Source organism: Meriones unguiculatus, chromosome 10, assembly GCF_030254825.1.
Source record: "Meriones unguiculatus strain TT.TT164.6M chromosome 10, Bangor_MerUng_6.1, whole genome shotgun sequence".
Classification (NCBI taxonomy): domain Eukaryota; kingdom Metazoa; phylum Chordata; class Mammalia; order Rodentia; family Muridae; genus Meriones; species Meriones unguiculatus.
Genome location: NC_083358.1, coordinates 79,127,036 through 79,144,818, shown reverse-complemented (window position 1 = coordinate 79,144,818; position 17,783 = coordinate 79,127,036). Strand labels below are relative to the sequence as shown.

Sequence of the window (17,783 nt, the reverse complement as noted above, 5' to 3'; positions counted from 1 at the left end):
TCTATTTTCCCTCTACTGCAGAGAGCATGGGTAGCTCACACACAAGGTGACCTAATCAAATAAATAAATTAAGTACCATCAACTACTCCCAACATCTTGGGCATAGCAGGGACTGTTTACCACTAGGGCCATCTGCTTGCATAAGAAAGCCAAAGCAGTAAATAGACAAATGGAGCTTTGTGGGCAGGGAATATGGCTCACTCTGGATGACAAGACTGGAAAAGACCTGTTTCCATTTAGGCCTGCTTGTTAAGTTTCCCTTCACAGTGGCTTGGGTTCTTCAAGGCTCCAGTCCAACTGTTAGTTTTAAACTACCTACGTTATCTCGGTTTCTTCATTCATTCAGTAACTACTCACTGAATGGCTACTTTTCACCTCAGCTCTTTGTGAACTAATCATGGTCAAGAGATTTCAAAGATGTGGAGCCAAAACATTCTTGTGTATGTTGTACAAGAGCTCCTTTTCTAGAAGATAGGCCCATTCCTCCTAACTCAGTAAACAGTAAGAGAACAATGGAAAAGTGAGACTCAAGATCTCTCCATGATTTAGCCAAGAGTCCTTTGGTTTGGCTTTTTTTTTTTTAATGGGTTTTGTGGTGGTGGTGGTGGTTCTGTTTTTGTTTATCTTGTTTTAAATATATTTAAGAATCTGAGTATGCTGCTACCTTCCTCTAATGCCAATACTCAAGAGGCTGAGGCTATAGGATTGCTAGTTAGAGGCCAACCTCAGCGATGTAGAAAAATCCTGTTTGTCACAAAACGAAACAATCGAATCAGTCAACAAAAATAAAGAATTACGTCATGGCCACCTGTTCCTTCTCTGGCGTGCACTTGTCCCCCAGGCTTTGCTTTGTCTAATCTTAAAAATCTCCCAGATGAGAATAAGATTCTTGTTCCCTTTATCCGAAGGCTGAGTGCTCACATGCTAGTGCCAGCATGTTGCGCAACTTCCTAGTATTGTCTTGTGTTCAGAAGCCAGACATTATTTTTGATGCTGTGTCAGGAAGCTCAATGGCTATTCAGTGTCATAGAGAGTTAGTAATAGTTTGACAGTTAATGGAATAGTGTCTGAAAAAAAAAAAAAGGGACAGTTACCACCATAGATGGAAAGTGGTCATGACCATGATACAAAATAAATTTCTCCTGCTAAAACTAACTGTCCTCAAAATTATTAAGCCACAGTTGTTGAACTAGCTGCTTGCACTTTGGATACATTTCTAACTTTACATCAATTTCTAGTTTTATCAACTAGTGTCACCATCAGCCTTTCACTAATGACTGTCATGTCTAACAGTGCTCCTTTCTATAGGTATGGGGGTACGTTTCCACACTGTCTGCATTTGAAGACTGTCCTTTGGTTTGTGGCTGTAGCCACGGTTTGCAGGGCCTGTCGCTGTGTACCGCCATGCCTCTCCACCTCCTAACCCACTCAGCATCATTGCTCAACGTCATCTCCTTCCTGATGAGCACACGTCTGTTTTGCTCCACCTGATGCTCTTTCCCAGCATGCCAGAGCTGTGTGTCACCTGTGGAAGTTGGGCTTCTGTGTGTCCTTGTCATCTGTCCCTCATCCTGCTTCCGGCATGTCACTTCGGCTCGCCACTCAGCAGTCACTCACTCGGATCTCTTGCTGCATGCCATCCACCTTGCAGGTCTAGCCCAGGGCAGCTCAGCACAACAAGCAGAAACTGCTACCTCTGAGGTTGACTGGCAGGGGCTACATCCTTTCTCTCTTTCCTGGGGTGATGGTAAAGAAGCTGTGTGGGCTGCTTCCAGAAAGCCCTATTAAAGACAAAATGCTGGACCCTTATCACCTGCATGTGATAACACCCATTGTTAACCTGAGTTGATCTATCCATCTCTTGGTGAATGAGCTTTGTGTATGTGTCTTGTAAATGTACGCATTGGTGTACAATGTGATCACCAAGTAGGTAGACTCAGTGACGCTTGTGGACTGTTGCTTTCAGGAATTATCTTCCTTTCTGTGCGGGGCTTCCTGGGGTAGAGGATCAAATGGTGTTGCCCTTCTTCAGGCCTGCATGCTACTTGTCACTCAGGGCTTCTCTTGCTTGCACCTCCCACTTGCAGAAGACATATGAATCAAGAAACCCATTTGGTTAAGGATTAGGGTAATTGTGCCATGCCATTAGCCTAAAGTGTCTTAGACAGCCTGTACTAGATACAATAATTGCTTTTTGATTTCCAACCCAAAATTTGATTTTTGATGTTTTTAAGGAAAATAATTTGTCAACATGCGTGTACTTACCTGCAAAGCCTTTATTATTATTATTATTATTATTATTATTATTATTATTATTATTATTATTAACAGGTTTTTTTCTGTGTAGCCTTGGCTGTCCTAGACTCTATTTGTAGACCAGGATGGCCTCGAACTCACAGAAGTCCTCCTTTTCCCCACTGCCTCCTTGAGTGCTGGGATTACAGGCGTGTGCCACCACACCCAGCTAACACTTTAGAATCTTAAAGGATCAGAAACATGGGATTCACGCAGAACCTACTGTGCTTGACTCTGCATGCATAAGTGTTTTTCTTTTCTCTGGATTTTCTTCTTTCAATATGCTCCTCTGCTTTACCCAAGAGAGTGTGGACTCGATGTTTCTCTCAGCACCAGCTGCCTCCTGTCAGGCTTTGAGTCTTGAGTCTATCAGGGCTTGTGTGTCTCATGCTTACGCAGCCTTTCTGACAAAATGCAGGGTCAGAACTGTTCCTGGCCCAGTTAAGAGAAAGAGAGCGGCCGGGAGGACAACAATACTATATAGGAAAACAAACTCACTTTACATTTTAATAAGCTGTAGACTTAAAGGTCCTATAAATACCTTTTTTTACAATTTTGTAAAGCTTAGAAATAGCTGTAGGGAGGCTGAGGACTTAACTCAGTGGTGGAGCACTTGCCTAACCTTTATGAGACCTCAGGATTAATCCCCAGGACTGGAAAAAAAACAGATACATATGTATGTAAAAATATATCACCATTTTATAAAATAAGAATACTAAACACATATATAGTTAAGCACCATGCCCACATGTTCCTCACCTGCAAATTCAACCAAGGATATAAAATTTATGCAGGAGGACATGGGGGAATGACCCTGTCCCAAAATAAAAGATGTCAAGAATAGTCAGACAAAACCGTGCTGAGCATGCGTGATGTCATCATCACCCAACCCAAACAGGACACGTGTTTGCGCAGGATTTGCTTTTCCACCATGGTAGGTATCCTAAGTCATCTGGAGGTGACCTATAGTACAGGCGGGGTGCAGGCAGGTTACACTCAGAACTATCCCTGTGTGCAGGTGGCTTGAGGCTCCTTAGATTTGCTGTCTGCAGACAGCATGGGAATTCTCTGTGGATGTGTTTCGAGATTCCATCTACCAGCTTCTAAACCTCGATTTGGTTATAACTAAGAATTTTGATAATTCAGGATCTTTAAAATTTGTTACTGACGGTTAGTAATCTAGAGTTTTAAAAAGATGCAGGGTATCGTGGCATACACCTGTGTTCCCAGCTCTCAGGAGGTAGAGGTGAGAGGTAGCTAAGTTCCAAGCCATCCTGAGCCACACAGCCAGGTATCAGTCATGACATAGCCAGGTTTCAGCCACCCTGGACTACAAAAGGGGGCCCTATCTATAAATGTAGAAATATTGATCAGACTCACCATGAATAACATCAAACATTCCATAGCTAGCCAACCTCTGTTAGTTATAATAGAGTTGTATAAGTGTTACATTAAGTACAGAACTTTCTTGGTTCTATTTATGTGTTTGTTTTTTCTACTACCTAACATGGTCCAATTTAACAGGGGCTAGATTTAGAAGTGTATATAAATTATAAAGTATGTTATCACATTCTCCGTCTCCTCCATCATTTCATAGTGTAGTCTTGCCACCGTTTTTTGTGATGTGAAATATAAAAGGTCAGCAGGAACCTGGCTGGAATCAAGAGTTTGCAGCCTACTTCTAATTCTGTCCTTTATCCAACTTGCTTAGACCAAGTCACTTAACTTCCCTATAGTTCCAATTAGCTTTTTTTTTTTTTTTAAGAACACAATTTAGATACTGAAATCCTTAAGGCAGGCTTTTAAGCTTTTTTCCTATACTACAGTGACGTGATACTGTTAACAGATTGTTAGTGGATCTATTTCTTGCAGCTTATGCAAGTATACATTTTAAAATAATGTAAAAAACTGTAATAAATATACATATGTCATCAGTTACAACATAAAGTGAGTAGTTTAAATACATTCTAGTACAAACTCTTATGGGGGTATATTTTTATTGTATAAAATTATCAGCCATGCAAAAATATGACAGCAAAATCTAGGGGCTAGAGGTTTGGATTAGTGCGTAAATATGAGGACCCAAGTTTGAATCCCCAGAACCCATAGAAAAGCAGACACACAGCATGAACATCTATAATCCTGACAGAGAGGTGGGACTTGGAGGTGGGAGAATCTCTCAGGCCAGCAAGCCTGGGGAACCTAGCCAAAGAACCACATGGAGAACCTGTCTCAAGCAAGGTTAGGAGGTGAGAACCAAAGCCTCAGGTTCTCCTCTGATGGTACACATACCCAGTATATAAATGAAACAACTGTTTCTAAACCTAGTATCGAGAACCACTAGTTGAAGCTGTTCTTTCCCCTATAGAAGTTAAACCTCAGTTATTTACTGTGTTTTCTTATGGATTTTGTATAATTCTAGAATTACCATAAAAAGTAGTTCCTTAAAGTGCTGTCTCCTTCAGAGTTTGTACTGTTTTCTGCTAATAAATATACCTGGAAATTCTGTGAAACTCAGTGATTATATTGTGATTCTTCCTATAAATTAAAGAACCCCCAATATGTTTCCTGCTGTGAATTTCTAGAATATTCTTTCTCAGTTTAATTCAAAAGTAATTACATAGTTTTGTCCCCTGCCCCCTTCATGCCCACTCGTCCCTGCTTCCCTTCCAAATCCACAATCTCCTCTTCTTTAACCAATGCTGTTATATGTCCAAATGAGTGAACATATGAACGCAGCCTGCCAAACTTGTTTAGTGTTGCTGCATCTGTATAGTTTTAGGACTGGCCACTGAGTAAGAGATAACCAGTCAGAAACCTCATTCATAATTGCTCGCTCCTCTTTCTTTATGGTAAGGGAGACATGATTAAATGTCTCCAGTTTTAATCTCTGCTCCACCACCTCCTGACCACACGAGCTTACGCAGAACTAAGTTCACTAAAGCACAATTTCCATGTGCCGGGAGGAGACAGTGGTATTATTTTCTGGTGCTGAGAATTAGATTAAAAGCACTTGTTGCTCTAGCAGAGGACCCAGGTTTGGTTCTCAGTAACCACATGGACACACAGCTTTCTTGGACTCCAGTTTCAGGACATCTGAAGCACTTGTCTCTCTTTAACCCAGCACCAGGCGCACACAAAAGCTGACCAAAACAGCTCAGCTTCCTGCCATTGCTGCCTCTGCCTGCCTCCACTTCATGCCCGCGCTGGGGTTTTCAGCCATTAAAAAAAAAAAAAAAAAAAAAAAAAAAAAAAAAAAAAAAGAATGGATTCAAGTAGTTTAAATATAGTCCTGTCTGTGGGAATTACCCGTTACAAGCAACTAGAATTTCATACGTGATGGTAGTGATGTCCTTATGTGAACTTTTTGTTCATTTATTTGTTTGTTTGATGTGAGACAGAGTTTCTCTGTGCTTTCAAAAATTAGCTTCAAACGCCTAATCTCTTTGCTTTGGCCTCTACAGTTCTGTAAGCATAGCGCTCAGCCACACACCTGACTTTTTAGGTTAAACTTCTAATGCCCGTATTATTCCTTGTTTTAGAATTATGTCAGTATTATCCAGAAACCAAGAACTAGAAAACAAAAGACAGGCTGTACCTCCCTACAGGGAAATTTCACTGCCCCATCCCTGGACACAACACTTTTAGAAATTCGAGAAAACCAAAAATGGCTAAGGGCAGCTATATCTTTGATGATTCCGAGGTCTAATATTAGGTCGGATCCTTCAAGGCTGAGCTGTATGCTGGAAATAAGCTTTAAAAGGCAAACAGAAAAATGTGAACGCTAAAGGCAGAAATACGGAACTAACGGAGGCGAAATCCCACAGGGGCTGAACTGCGCCAGGTGGGGAAGTTACTGAGAAGCTCAGGATTTGGGCTTTGAAGTCAAGTCAGCAAGCGTCAGGTTTGCCTATCAAGGGCTTCTCGCTAAAGCAGTATTAAAGATTGACTGTCACCCTGGTGCACAAATAGGTATTTTCTTCCTAAAACAGTTGTGAGTTAGGCAGTGCATCTTTATTTCTTTTGTGAGTCCTGTCCCTGTGCACATTCTGCTCAGGCTTCCCTTCTCTCCAACCTGGAGTCAGGATCCTAATGTGACATTCACCAATCACTTCCCCCGCCGGCCACACGGCAAGAAACCTGGCAGAGTTTAGAATTCACATCCCACTTCTGTTATAGATTGCTATACCAGGGATACTCTTAACATTTTGCTTTCTTACCTTTAAAAGTTTAGGTTCCTAAAGCCTGGGCCAGTGCTTGATAGAAAACCTGCCAGATACACATTTTTGCCGCCAACTTAATGGAAGAGTTATACATATTGTTACAAATCACAGGATTGTACTGGGCTCAGAGAATCTAGAAGTGCCCATGAGGTTCAGGGTGGTGGCTCACAGTGGGACTGCGGCTTCATAGCTGTGTAACATCTCTTAGCTCCCAGCTGTTCTTCTGAAAGACTGCATTAGTAAGATTTATTTCCTGGGTGGCGTTTTCACCAAGATAATGTCAGGTAATGTCCCCAGACACTCTGTGGTCATTTTTTTGTTTGTTTGTTTTGACAAGTGTGTGTCTAATAAAAACTTTGAACCAGGTGGGTAGTGGTGTCACAAACCTTTAATCCCAGAAGTTGGGAGGCAGAGGCTAGCCTGGTCTACAGAGGTAGTTTCAGGACAGCCAGGGCTACAGAGAGAAACACTGTCTTGGAATATCAAACCAAACCAAACAAAAAACAACCAACCAAAAAAAAAAAATTGTTCACCCTGGTACACAAATAGGTGTTTTCTTCTTAAAACAGTTGTGAGTTAGGCAGTGCATCTTTATTTCTTTTGACATATGCTGTGTTCCGATAGCCATTGCTGGGCAGAGATGGCCGGTTTTTACATTTTCAAAAGCCTATGGCTGGTAAAGAAGGGCAGCCTGAGTGATGAGTCTTGTGACTGACTTCACTGCGGTAGAACCGACACCTCTGCCAGAGCCCTGCTGCCCCTCTTGTCACATGCCTGTGATCACATTGCCACCCAAAAGACACTGATGGCAACGTGCAAGCTCCTTTGAATGGTTGGTTTAATCTACTGTAATTAGAACGGAAAATTTTAAAACTGTACTGAAATGTAGCCATTCCATAACTTTTCATTATTATTTTCTTTCCCTTTCTTTACTTCTTTCTTCCTTTCCTTCTTTCTCTGTTCCTCCCTTCCTTCCTTCCTTCCTTCCTTCCTTCCTTCCTTCCTTCCTTCCTTCCTTCCTTCCTTCCTTCCTTCTTCTTTTTCTTGACAGTATTTCTCTCCTTACTCCTGGCTGTCCTAGCACTTGCTCTCTAGACCAGGCTGGCTTTGAACTCAGAGAGCCACCTGTCCCTGACTCCTGAGTGCTGGAATTAAAGACATGAATCACCACACCCCAGCCTCATTATTGTTTTCCTAGATACACAGGTAGATGGTACATATAAATGTATTTTACACCACATACACCACACCTAACACATTTTTAAAGTGTTAGTACACACCGATACCCCCACAAAACACCCTCCATTCCTCCTTCCTCATTCTCTAGACTCTGATTGCAGTCTGCAGGGTCTTGATCAAATTGCATTTCTCTAAGATAGTAAATCCCCAACCTCCTTTTCGTATCTGTGTCCAAATGCATGTATAAATTATAGATCGAATTTGACATAACTGTGTCCAACTCTAGCTCCCTCAGTATACCTGAGTCATCAGACTTGCTTCTACCTCAGCAGATTCAGGATACAAGCTGTAGTGCTTTTGTCTTGTGAGTTTGGATTGGCTTTTGTTTGCTGATTCCTCCTCCATCCCTTTGGCCCAAGATAACAGCGTCTTTGCCTACTTACTGGCAGAGCGTCTCCTCTGCCTGTTCTGTTTGCAGTCTATTCTTAACACACTATTCGAGTGCCACTTTAAAATGTAACAGTGTTCAGCTTAGGATTCTCCAAGTGCTTTGCTAAGAATCCATTAAGAGCGTCATCCCGACAACCCTCCCCTTACCGCCTGACCTCCTCTCTATTACATGCATTGCAAGAGCTGTCTTCCTGGTGTTTAAAGCAAATTTCTGCCTTAGTACCTGTGCACTCACTAGTCATTCCTGCTGTGTCCTGGTACACATTTCCATGTGGTCTTGTGCCTCTTCCTTTCTAGTCTCTTATCAGATGCTGCCCTGTGTGTGAGGTCTTCCACAGAAAGTTCATTTACAAGCGCACACCTCCAAAACCCAGCCTTCCTCATCCCTTCCTCTCTCGTTCTTCTCTCCTATTTGTGATTATCAGAAATACGAGCTTACTTATACGGTTACTGCCTCCCTTCCCTACACTAGAATGTAGGTTTCCTTAGGGTAACTTAGGTTTGTTTATTTGTTTGTTTTCATAGAATCTGAGATAAGTGTTGGGTAGAAGCAAGAATAGTTACTTACTTAACTGATAAAGGAGGGGAACATATTGTGTACCAACCAAACCATGCCCTAACAGCCACGAAAATATCCAGGACGATTTGACTCTTAAACACACATAGCAATCGTTACTTCCTTCTATAGGTTCTTGTAAACATGACACTATGCCTCGTAATCTTAGTGTTAAAACACAGAAAGGATGTGGAGGTGAAGTTCAGAGAAGTGAAGTGCAGAGCGCTGGCTTAGCTGCATGAGTCCCAGAGCCCCTGTTGGCATAGGCACAAAAAGGCACAAAAACTAGAAAGTACTGTTTTAAATCATAAGTAGTGTAAGTTCATTTGCTTTGGGACAGAGCATGTGCTTTTGGCGTCTGTTGTTAGTGTGCTGTGTCAGAAATATAGATACACACGTTTGTGTTCTTCGTTAGTATCAGAATTTATTTAAGAACAGTAGATTCACAAGATGCAGTACTTTCAATGGCAGCAGTATTAGCCACATCATACCATTTAATTTGATAGCCCAGAAGGCAAATGGGTGTTGTATTTGAGTCTTATTTAGGTAACAGTAACTCTCAGATGACGTGTTACACACCACACTGTGATGCGTGTGTGTGTGTGTGTGTGTGTGTGTGTGTGTGTGTGTGTGTAGGTTAAAGAATGCAAGGATTAAGAGGCAAAAGATTCTAGGAGACTCCAAGAGGCCTGAGAAGCAGAAGCTGGAGAACTAATGGAGATTCTAGTTCATCTGTATTGCTATGACGATTAACCAAACCAAGCCTGAGGTCTTGCAGGAAAAGCTGCTGCGGCTGTCGTCTGCAGAGTCAGGCAGGAGCTGCTGTGGCCACCACAGCACCGGGCAGAACTACCGAGTCAGGTTCAGCTGAAGAGGTGAAAAAGAAGGAAAGACAAATGGGTAGATTGGTGGTGCCTCCCAATGAGTGAACAGGAAAACAGACTGAGGTGCCCAACCATGGGGAGTGAGTGGAGATTAACCCCGGGGGCAGTCAGAATGTATAGAAAAATCCCTGACATGTCCTGTGTATTAGGCCGCATTTTTCATTGGCAGGCATGCTTGTACTCAGCTTGGGCCCTGTGAGAGACAGCCTTAGAGGGCGCTCCCCCAGCTTCTCATCAGAAGTTACAAATCACTATCACCGCCCCTCCCCCCAAGTTCTTTCTTGTAATGGAATCCTGTTATTATCTTACTCTCAGTTAATGTAAGGTGAGCATGAATTTCCTGGGTGGGGTATTAGTTATTTACCAAACAGATTTCAGTGATATCTGATGAATGCTTATCCTTGTAAAGCTTATTTTTTATTTTTAAATTTTTATTACATTTATTTAGTATTCATTCACTCATTTCGCATGTGCATGGGTTACAGGGAGGACCCAGGTCAGTTCTCTCTTTTCACCATGTGAGTTCCAGGGACCGAACTCCGGTTATCAGGTTTAGCAGCGCTTGGCATCAGGTTCAGTTATCTGCTGAGCTGACTCACTGACCCTTTATTTTCACTTTTTTTTTTTAATTTTACATTTACTTTTTATTTATTGTGTGTGGGTGCACAAATGTGGAGGCCTGACCTACATGTAGAGGTCAGAGGACAACTTGCAGGCCTCCTTTTCTCCTGTTGTCATTCTTTTTTAATCTATTTTATTTGGGTTCTTATACATCTACCTTCTTTCTAACCTTTAGTCCATCCTAACCCTTCTAACCCCTCAACACAGGTGGGAGAGAAAGATGGGTAGGAGAGGAAGGGGTGTAGACCTCTATAGTTTACTTCCTGCTGATTAGGGTCATTGGGGTCTTTAGGGCAATTCCAGTCTTCATCTCCTCAGGATATGTACAACTTCTTCCCTCTTTTCTCCTCTTGACAAAAACAGCAACAGCAGCAGCAGGAGCAAGAACCGGCAGGAGGAATAGCCGCTCCTTCTCTCTGGGGGCTCTTTTTACACCCTCCCCGGAGTCCCCAGAATTAAACTGTCTTCAGCTGGCAGAATATGCATGAGGGAATATACACCCCTGCCAGAGCATGCATGAGGGAAATAGTTGCTACATATGTGCTCTACCAGGGAGTTACATCCCCAGCCTTTTCACATTTGTTGTTGTTGCTGCTGATGCCTCTGCTACTGTTTGGACTGGAGTCTCACTAAGTTTCCCATGCTAGCTTTGAACTTTGTAACCCACCCTGGCCTGTCTCCTGCTACACTCACCTGAGTAGCTAACAGTATATGCCTGCAAAACCAGCCCCACTTCCAAAAAGCATTTCTAAATTAATTTTCTAAGCTGAATTTAGAACAGTTTATCCCACAGCTAAATTGGTGAGTCTGTGCTGCCACTGTGGGGTATCATGTTAATAAAACATTTGGGTCTGATAGGGCATTTTCATCTCTCCAAATTAAGCTTTGAAAAATATGGCAGCTAATCAAAGAAACTGCTGTAGTCTGGAGGAGTCTTATTGCTGCCGTTGTTCATATGCATAGAGACATTGAAAGAACTGCAGAGATCTACATGCCTGTGTGAGTGTGAACATGAAAAGCACAAGTAATTTCCCTCTGAACCTAAGGAAGTCTTAGACTTTGTGACAGACCAGTCTGTTCATTCAGGCTGATTGCTGTTTTACCTGCTTAACCCTGACAACCAGTAATATCAGTGGTGGTGGATAAACACAGGAACTCACTGGATAGAGTTCTGCTCACTGATCACAGTGCCATAGACAAACACCCTATGCTGCTATCTTGTCAAGAAGGTCCATAATGTCTTCATAATCTTATGGCTTAAAAACATATTCCTTAATCATCTTATTTGTCTTATACCTTTCCACTAGCGCCCCACTAATTGTTGAGAACAGATGCTCCATTACCTCACACAGTGTGGAGTCGAGGAGAGGATGGATTTGACCCCATGTTCTGTGAATTGGCCTTGCTGCTTCCTCTTCACTTGGCCTGATATCCCTTCACAGATTCTCCTTTGTAGACTCTGGAAGTTATACACTGGATAAGGATGGACTTTTTTCTCTATCCCACTTCTCCTCCTTCACCTCTTTTTTTTCCCTCCTCTTCTCCTCCTTCTCCTTCTCTTCTTTCCCATCCTTTTCCCCCTCCTCCTTCCTCTTTGTCCTCAACTCTTAACAGGAAGTGGTACCGCATGTGCTGATTCACAGAGAATACTGATACTCTTCACACTTCATGGCACACACAATCTAGGCTATTTCCAGGGCCCTCGGGTGAGTTTAGGAAGCAAAGCAGCTAGCCAGCCGCTTTTATGGGGCTCCTTTTAAATCTTTTATGTCAATGAATGCCATGAGTAACCACAGTTTCTTTATAACATAAAACATTTAAGCCTTTTTTTTTTCCTATGAAAATCTCTATCCATCCCTTCCCCCACCCCAAGACAAGGTCTCACTATGTAGCCTTTGTTCTCTTGGAATTTGCCATGTGGAACAGGCTGGCCTCGAACTCACAGAAAGCCACCTGCTCCTTTTTCCCAAGTGTAGGAATTAGGGGCATGGACCACAAGGCCTAACTTCACATTCCTTAGTTTTTAAAAGAGTGTATTATTTCATTTAATTTTCAATTCAAAGATAGCTTCAGGAATTTTTTTTTTTTAATCTAGGCCTGTGATCATGTATACTAAATAACCCCAGTATTAGGTCTTTCTGCTTCTGTGTGTGAAGTTTGTTCATTGTTAGACCATAAAAGCTAACAGGGGTAGGGCTGCTGTCACTTGTTCCTCAGTTCTCTAACAGTTCACTATTTTAAACTTCGAAGATACTCTGTATTCTAGACAAAAGTACAAAGATAGTTTTTAGTTTTTTGGTTTGGGTTTGTTTTTTTTTTTAATTTTGGGAGACTAGAATGACTGAAGCACTAAGAAATTTTAAAATTTATCACCATCAGCAGCATCAGCCTGTATGGGTGCTTTGCTCACATATATGTCTGTGCACCATGCGCATGTCTGGTACTCTCAGAGGCCAGAAGAGGGTGTCAGATGCCCTGGAAGAGTAGTCACTGTTCTTATCCACAGTGCCATCTTTCCAGACCCAAGAACTGGGTATTTTAGAATAAATGGCCTTCTATCTTAGAAACATTATAGTAAGTTTTGGAATCATTCCAATGTATAAAAAAAATTGGTGATGGGTTGCTAGTCTTATAGTTGAATAAAAAGTCACTAAGAACTTAAGCTGTTAATTGCTCAGAGAGTGCTAAGCATGGCTGGGCAGATAGGCACCTTTTCTATAAAACTACCAACAGCGTGAAAACGATCCTAATTTGTGTATTTGCCTAATGTAACTGTTCCCAAGGGTTATTTTTGTTAATGGCAGCTCGGAAAAAGACAATAAAGCCATGGGGCTCCCAGATGTGTGAAACTGGCACGGTAATTAATTGCAAATCTGGCCCAGTAATTAAGTAGTCAGTCACCTTGCCAGGGTAAGTTCAAAGGCATTTAGGTGGCTCATTTAGGTTTATGATTTCAAAATATTGAATTAATCGCCGTGGGCTCCAAAGGAACAGAGGTTAGTGATTTAAATAGCAAGCGAGTCCTGAGCCACATGAAGCTCAAGTTCCGGCCGCGTCTGCATTTGCTGGGTGGCTTAGCACGTCATTCCATTTCCCTGTCCTTCAAGTGTCTGGAAGCCAAGTGAATTACCTCTGAGAACTAAACTGCAGTGAGCATGTGGAAAAAGACTGGGTGGAACAGCATAGTGTCATCAAAGAGCAAGGACCAACAAACAGCTCCAAAGGAAACACACCACTGTTTCTGCTGCACAGCTTTGTGTTACTGAATAACTAACCTTTAGACACGGACCAATAAAGCATTTCAACAGGTGACATTCTGAAAACATCCTGCTAAAAAGCCACATTGCAGGCAGTTAGATACCTTGGGTCAGTTACCTCAATAAGCTCATTAATCAGAAATGTAAACAAATAGAAACCTCAAACTCATATAGTTGGGGTGTTTCCTTTACTCTCTTTTTCTTGAAATGAAACAATGTCTTTCAACGTTGCCTGGAAACTCCTAGGATCCCTCTGACTCTGTCATGTAAAATCGGCAGCCTTAACTCGGTGGTCCTTCTGCTGACTTCCACATCCAGATTGCAAACAGAGCAGCAGTTGGGCATCTTCCTGGTATTTGGCATCTATATAATGATTTTTAAATGCACACTGTATTTCATGTAGATTGTCTGAGTATTGTGAAGTTAGAAACATTGGCTTATATCCAAGTCTCCAGAGTACAAAATGGTCACACACTCATCAGGCAGTGCAGTACAATCACAGTTAGATTAAAAAAAAAAAAAAAAAAAGCTGGCTGTGGAGCCTCAGCAGGATAGGAGGTGACCTATGAGTAGCACGTGGAGGAGATCTCCAGACAGAATGCAGGATGGCAGGAGTGGATGTAGAGGGAAGACACAATGTCATCCAAGATTAAGGAGTAGGGAAAGAACAGAGTTCCTGGGTGCCTGGAGAACAGGTGTTAAGCAGGACAGAAAGTTGAAGGCAATGGTGGGAAGGTACTAAAGTATAGAGGGAAGGCCAAGCTTTGACTTCTGAACAGCAGACCTTAACGGGAGTGCGGCAGAATGGGCTGTACTGAGAGGCAGAATGGGCCCGGAGAAGACCCTGGAGATGGGAACTTGTGAAAGCCTGGATCAGATCAATGGCAATGGGCCCTGAGAGAAAGGACTGTCACATTCAGCAGTGAGGGGGTCTTGTGGTCCATTTTATGAAGGACTGAACGAAAAGGAGGCGCCAAGGTTTCCAGCTGGGGCAGCTCAGTGTACTGTGTTCACCGGTCAAGGTGAAAAGTGCAGACACACAGCAGGTTGAGCCGGAAACTGAACCGAGTCTGAAATGCCCTACACATCACAATGTTTAGAATTTGGTAAGCTGTAAGAAACAGGAGCACAGGGACTGGAAAGATGAGGACTCAGTGGCAAAGATTAGGCAATCCTCGGCATGTGGTTCAAAGCAGAGGAGTGAATGAGCTTGCCATGAGATATGAAGGCTGAGAATGTGCCCCGGAAAACACCACAAGTACCAAAGAAAGGCGATGACTTATGCGTGATTGTATGTGAGCACAAAGAAACCCAGCTGGGAGCCTTGGTAAATTGTAGCTCCATTAATAAAGGAGAAAATATGGGAAAGGAAAGGAGTTTAGTTCCATAGGAGTCACATGGGAAAGTTGCCTCTTTCTTTGTACAAAAGAGGTTACTTCCATCTAAATTTATTTTTACTGGGTTTTTATATTACAGATTTATTTTAGTGCTGAGGATTGAACCTGGGGCCTCCTTCATGCTCTGTCCTTCAGCCCCCTTGTATAATGATTAAAGGCTCTCTCCGACACCAAATATGGCAGTGTTGTGTATTGGAAAGCCCACTGGACTGGGAATTATAAACACAGTTTGTACATTCAAATATTTATTGGGCATTCCTCTAAGTCAGGAAGGATGCTAGATGCCGGTATTGTCGTGGTGCAGGGCTACCCCTTACCCAGAAATGGGTGACTAATTGAATGTGCATGCAAAGACAACAACACTAATTGATTTTTAAAATCAAGTATAAGACGTGTAGCTTTATAATATCCCCTGAATCTGACCTAACATGAAGTCCAAGAAAGTTTTTTAAACTAAAATATAATTACATCATTTTCCTCTTTCCATTTTTTTCTTTCCAGCTCCTCCCATCCACTCCTTGCTTTCTCTGAAAATCATAGTATCAATCCTCTTCACTTCATAGTATCAGTCCTCATCACTATTTTGTATACACACACACACACACACAAACATATACATTCAATGTGCTCCGTCTGTTTAGTATTACTTGTCTATCCATGATTTCAGGGCTGACCACTTGGTAAAGATAACCAGTTATGGGACTCATCCCTGGGGATGACTGTTTCTCCCACGCTCAGCATTCCTCAGTTGTTTGTAATTCTTTGCTTAAAGTTAAGACCCAATTAGATTTCCCCCAACCATGTTATCACATCTCTTGGCACTATTCAGGTCTTTTTAAAGGAAAATTAGTTGAGATCTGGTTTTTTAAATAAATGTAGAAACACGGGTGTTGGGAGTTTATTGAGAAGACAGGACGGCACAGATGCATGGTTGGGAATAGAAGAAGGCATGAGCTAAGAACACAGGACAGCATATATACAGGGCTGACATGAGTAGGATCTCTGGAAGGTTTTGTACTCTCTTTTTTAATGCAAACAATAAAAAGGTTATAGAAGACTTCAAAGGGAGCGTAATCTGCAGAGGTAAAGAATGTGCAAACATCTGAATGTTTTGTAAGGAGAGCAAGGAAGACCTGACTTAGTCACAGAAACTCAGGTAGGAAGCATGTTAGGGAGCTGGGGCAGGACTGAGTACTTGGACTCAGAATGATGCAGAAGTGGACTGCTGTGGAGGACTAAGAGATGAAAGCAACAGAATTCGACTAGATAGAAGAAGGGGAGGGTAATCCCTCTGGTTCTCGGCTCCTTCTTTATACGTTTGACTAGACATGAATGGAACAGCAACTAGGTCTACATAACAGGAATATGATGGCGCCATATGAAAAGCCAATGAACAGACAGGGATTGAACCTGTACGTTTTGCTTTTGTCAGTGCCAGTGACCTGAGAAGGCAGCAGATCAGTATTGCAGTGACAGCTGGACTTGTGACTTTCTTTAAACAGCAGATTACATAGGGAAGGAAGAGGTGAGAAACTGCAGTCTCATCCCGTGGTCATGTGGCCAGTATTGGAGATTCACAGCATTGCCTGGAGCTCCTCTCCTCTGTCTCCTGCATGGTCCCTCTTGTGCTTTTTCCCTCGTTAGCAGCTCCGTCCACTTGGGTTTGTATTCTCTTGAGACCTCGCGTTCCGTCCTGGTTAGACAGTAACTGACACTGAAGCAATCCTTTAGCGGTGTGTAGGCGCTGAGATATTTAGAATCTGCATAAACAGGTGTCTTTCCACAGTGTGAAGCACGGGTGTGACCTCATAAGAGAAAACTCTCTAGCCTTCATCCCGTCTGCCTCCTCTCGTCAGTGGCCATGGAACTTGACAAGCTTGGTCCGGGTAGTTGGATTTTGGAGTACGTGAAATAGTGAAATATTGAAATGGAGGCTTTTAAAATAGACTTGAAGGTACAAATCTGAAGGAAGGAGCCATGAAGGAAATCACCTGGGAAGAGCACCTGTGACTGCGTCTCTACACCAGGACACAGCTCAGAAGCAGAATGGAGTCCCACACAGGACAGCCTTTCAGCCCCTGGTGGTGGGTGCAGGATTATTAGGGGAGCATTGGGAGACACGCTGGGGGACACAGGCAGTATGAGGGGAGCAAGGCCTTCTCTTCAAAAACCTGGCTAGAAGCTTAAAGTGGAGGAGCAGGGGAGACAGCCTCCAGGGACAGCACAACTGAGCTCCCGAAAAGAGACTTCAGCTGCCCCCAGCAAACCCGAGAACGAGAGAATTCCTTACTTCTGTCAGGTTTTCCCAGGGTGGGTGAGAGGAAGTTCCACCCCACCTAAGTTAGTCTGGACTAGTCTGAATGCTAAAGGGGCAATCAAAGATAGCAGGTACTTGTAGGACCGTAGACCTACCCTAGAGTTGCAGTTAGGAGGGGAGGGGGTGCCAGCTTGTACCCATTTGCAGTGACTGTGTGCCCTAACCTTCACAGTCAGGGCTGTTGGGTTTGTTTGGTTGGTTGGTTGGTTGGTTGGTTGGTTTTTAGGAACCATGTACAGGAATCAGGGCCTGGCCTGATTCCTTACAAGCCACTGCATCTGGTCTCTTAGAGTATCTTCAAGCTGTAGTGTCTTTATCAAACAGTAATGAAGTTTGCTCCGCTATGATTCTTGCACAGAGGAAGGTGCCTTGAAGTAAGCTGATGCTTACCAATCAGAGAAAGTGACCGAAATGTCCAGCCTACACCTGGTATCAACTTTCTTCTGCCTAGGAGCCAAAGAGTTTTTGATCTTTAGATCAATAAAAAGTGTCAGAGGAACTCTGGATTTGGGTAGGGAAACGAGCCTGGTGTGTTTGTACGCCTGCATAGAAAGTGCTGTGTGGGTGTGAACTGCCTTTCCCACTTGCTTTTCTTCCTTCTCTT

The 17,783-nt window shown here is 42.8% G+C and overlaps 1 protein-coding gene across 14 annotated transcripts in view; it reads left to right on the top strand.

Moving 5' to 3' along the window:
- The window catches only part of Camk2d (calcium/calmodulin dependent protein kinase II delta), a 256,393-nt gene that overhangs the window by 224,730 nt on the left and 13,880 nt on the right, over window positions 1-17,783 (top strand). For 3 of the 14 annotated variants that reach the window (XM_060392787.1, XM_060392785.1, XM_060392784.1), the window contains one exon: window positions 1,371-2,060. The exons of the other annotated variants lie outside the window; for them this stretch is intronic. In XM_060392787.1, coding sequence (XP_060248770.1) covers window positions 1,371-1,423 — 53 coding nt within the window. In that variant the 3' untranslated portion in view covers window positions 1,424-2,060. Of the gene's footprint in view, window positions 1-1,370; window positions 2,061-17,783 lie in introns of those variants that run through there. 14 annotated transcript variants of the gene reach the window in all.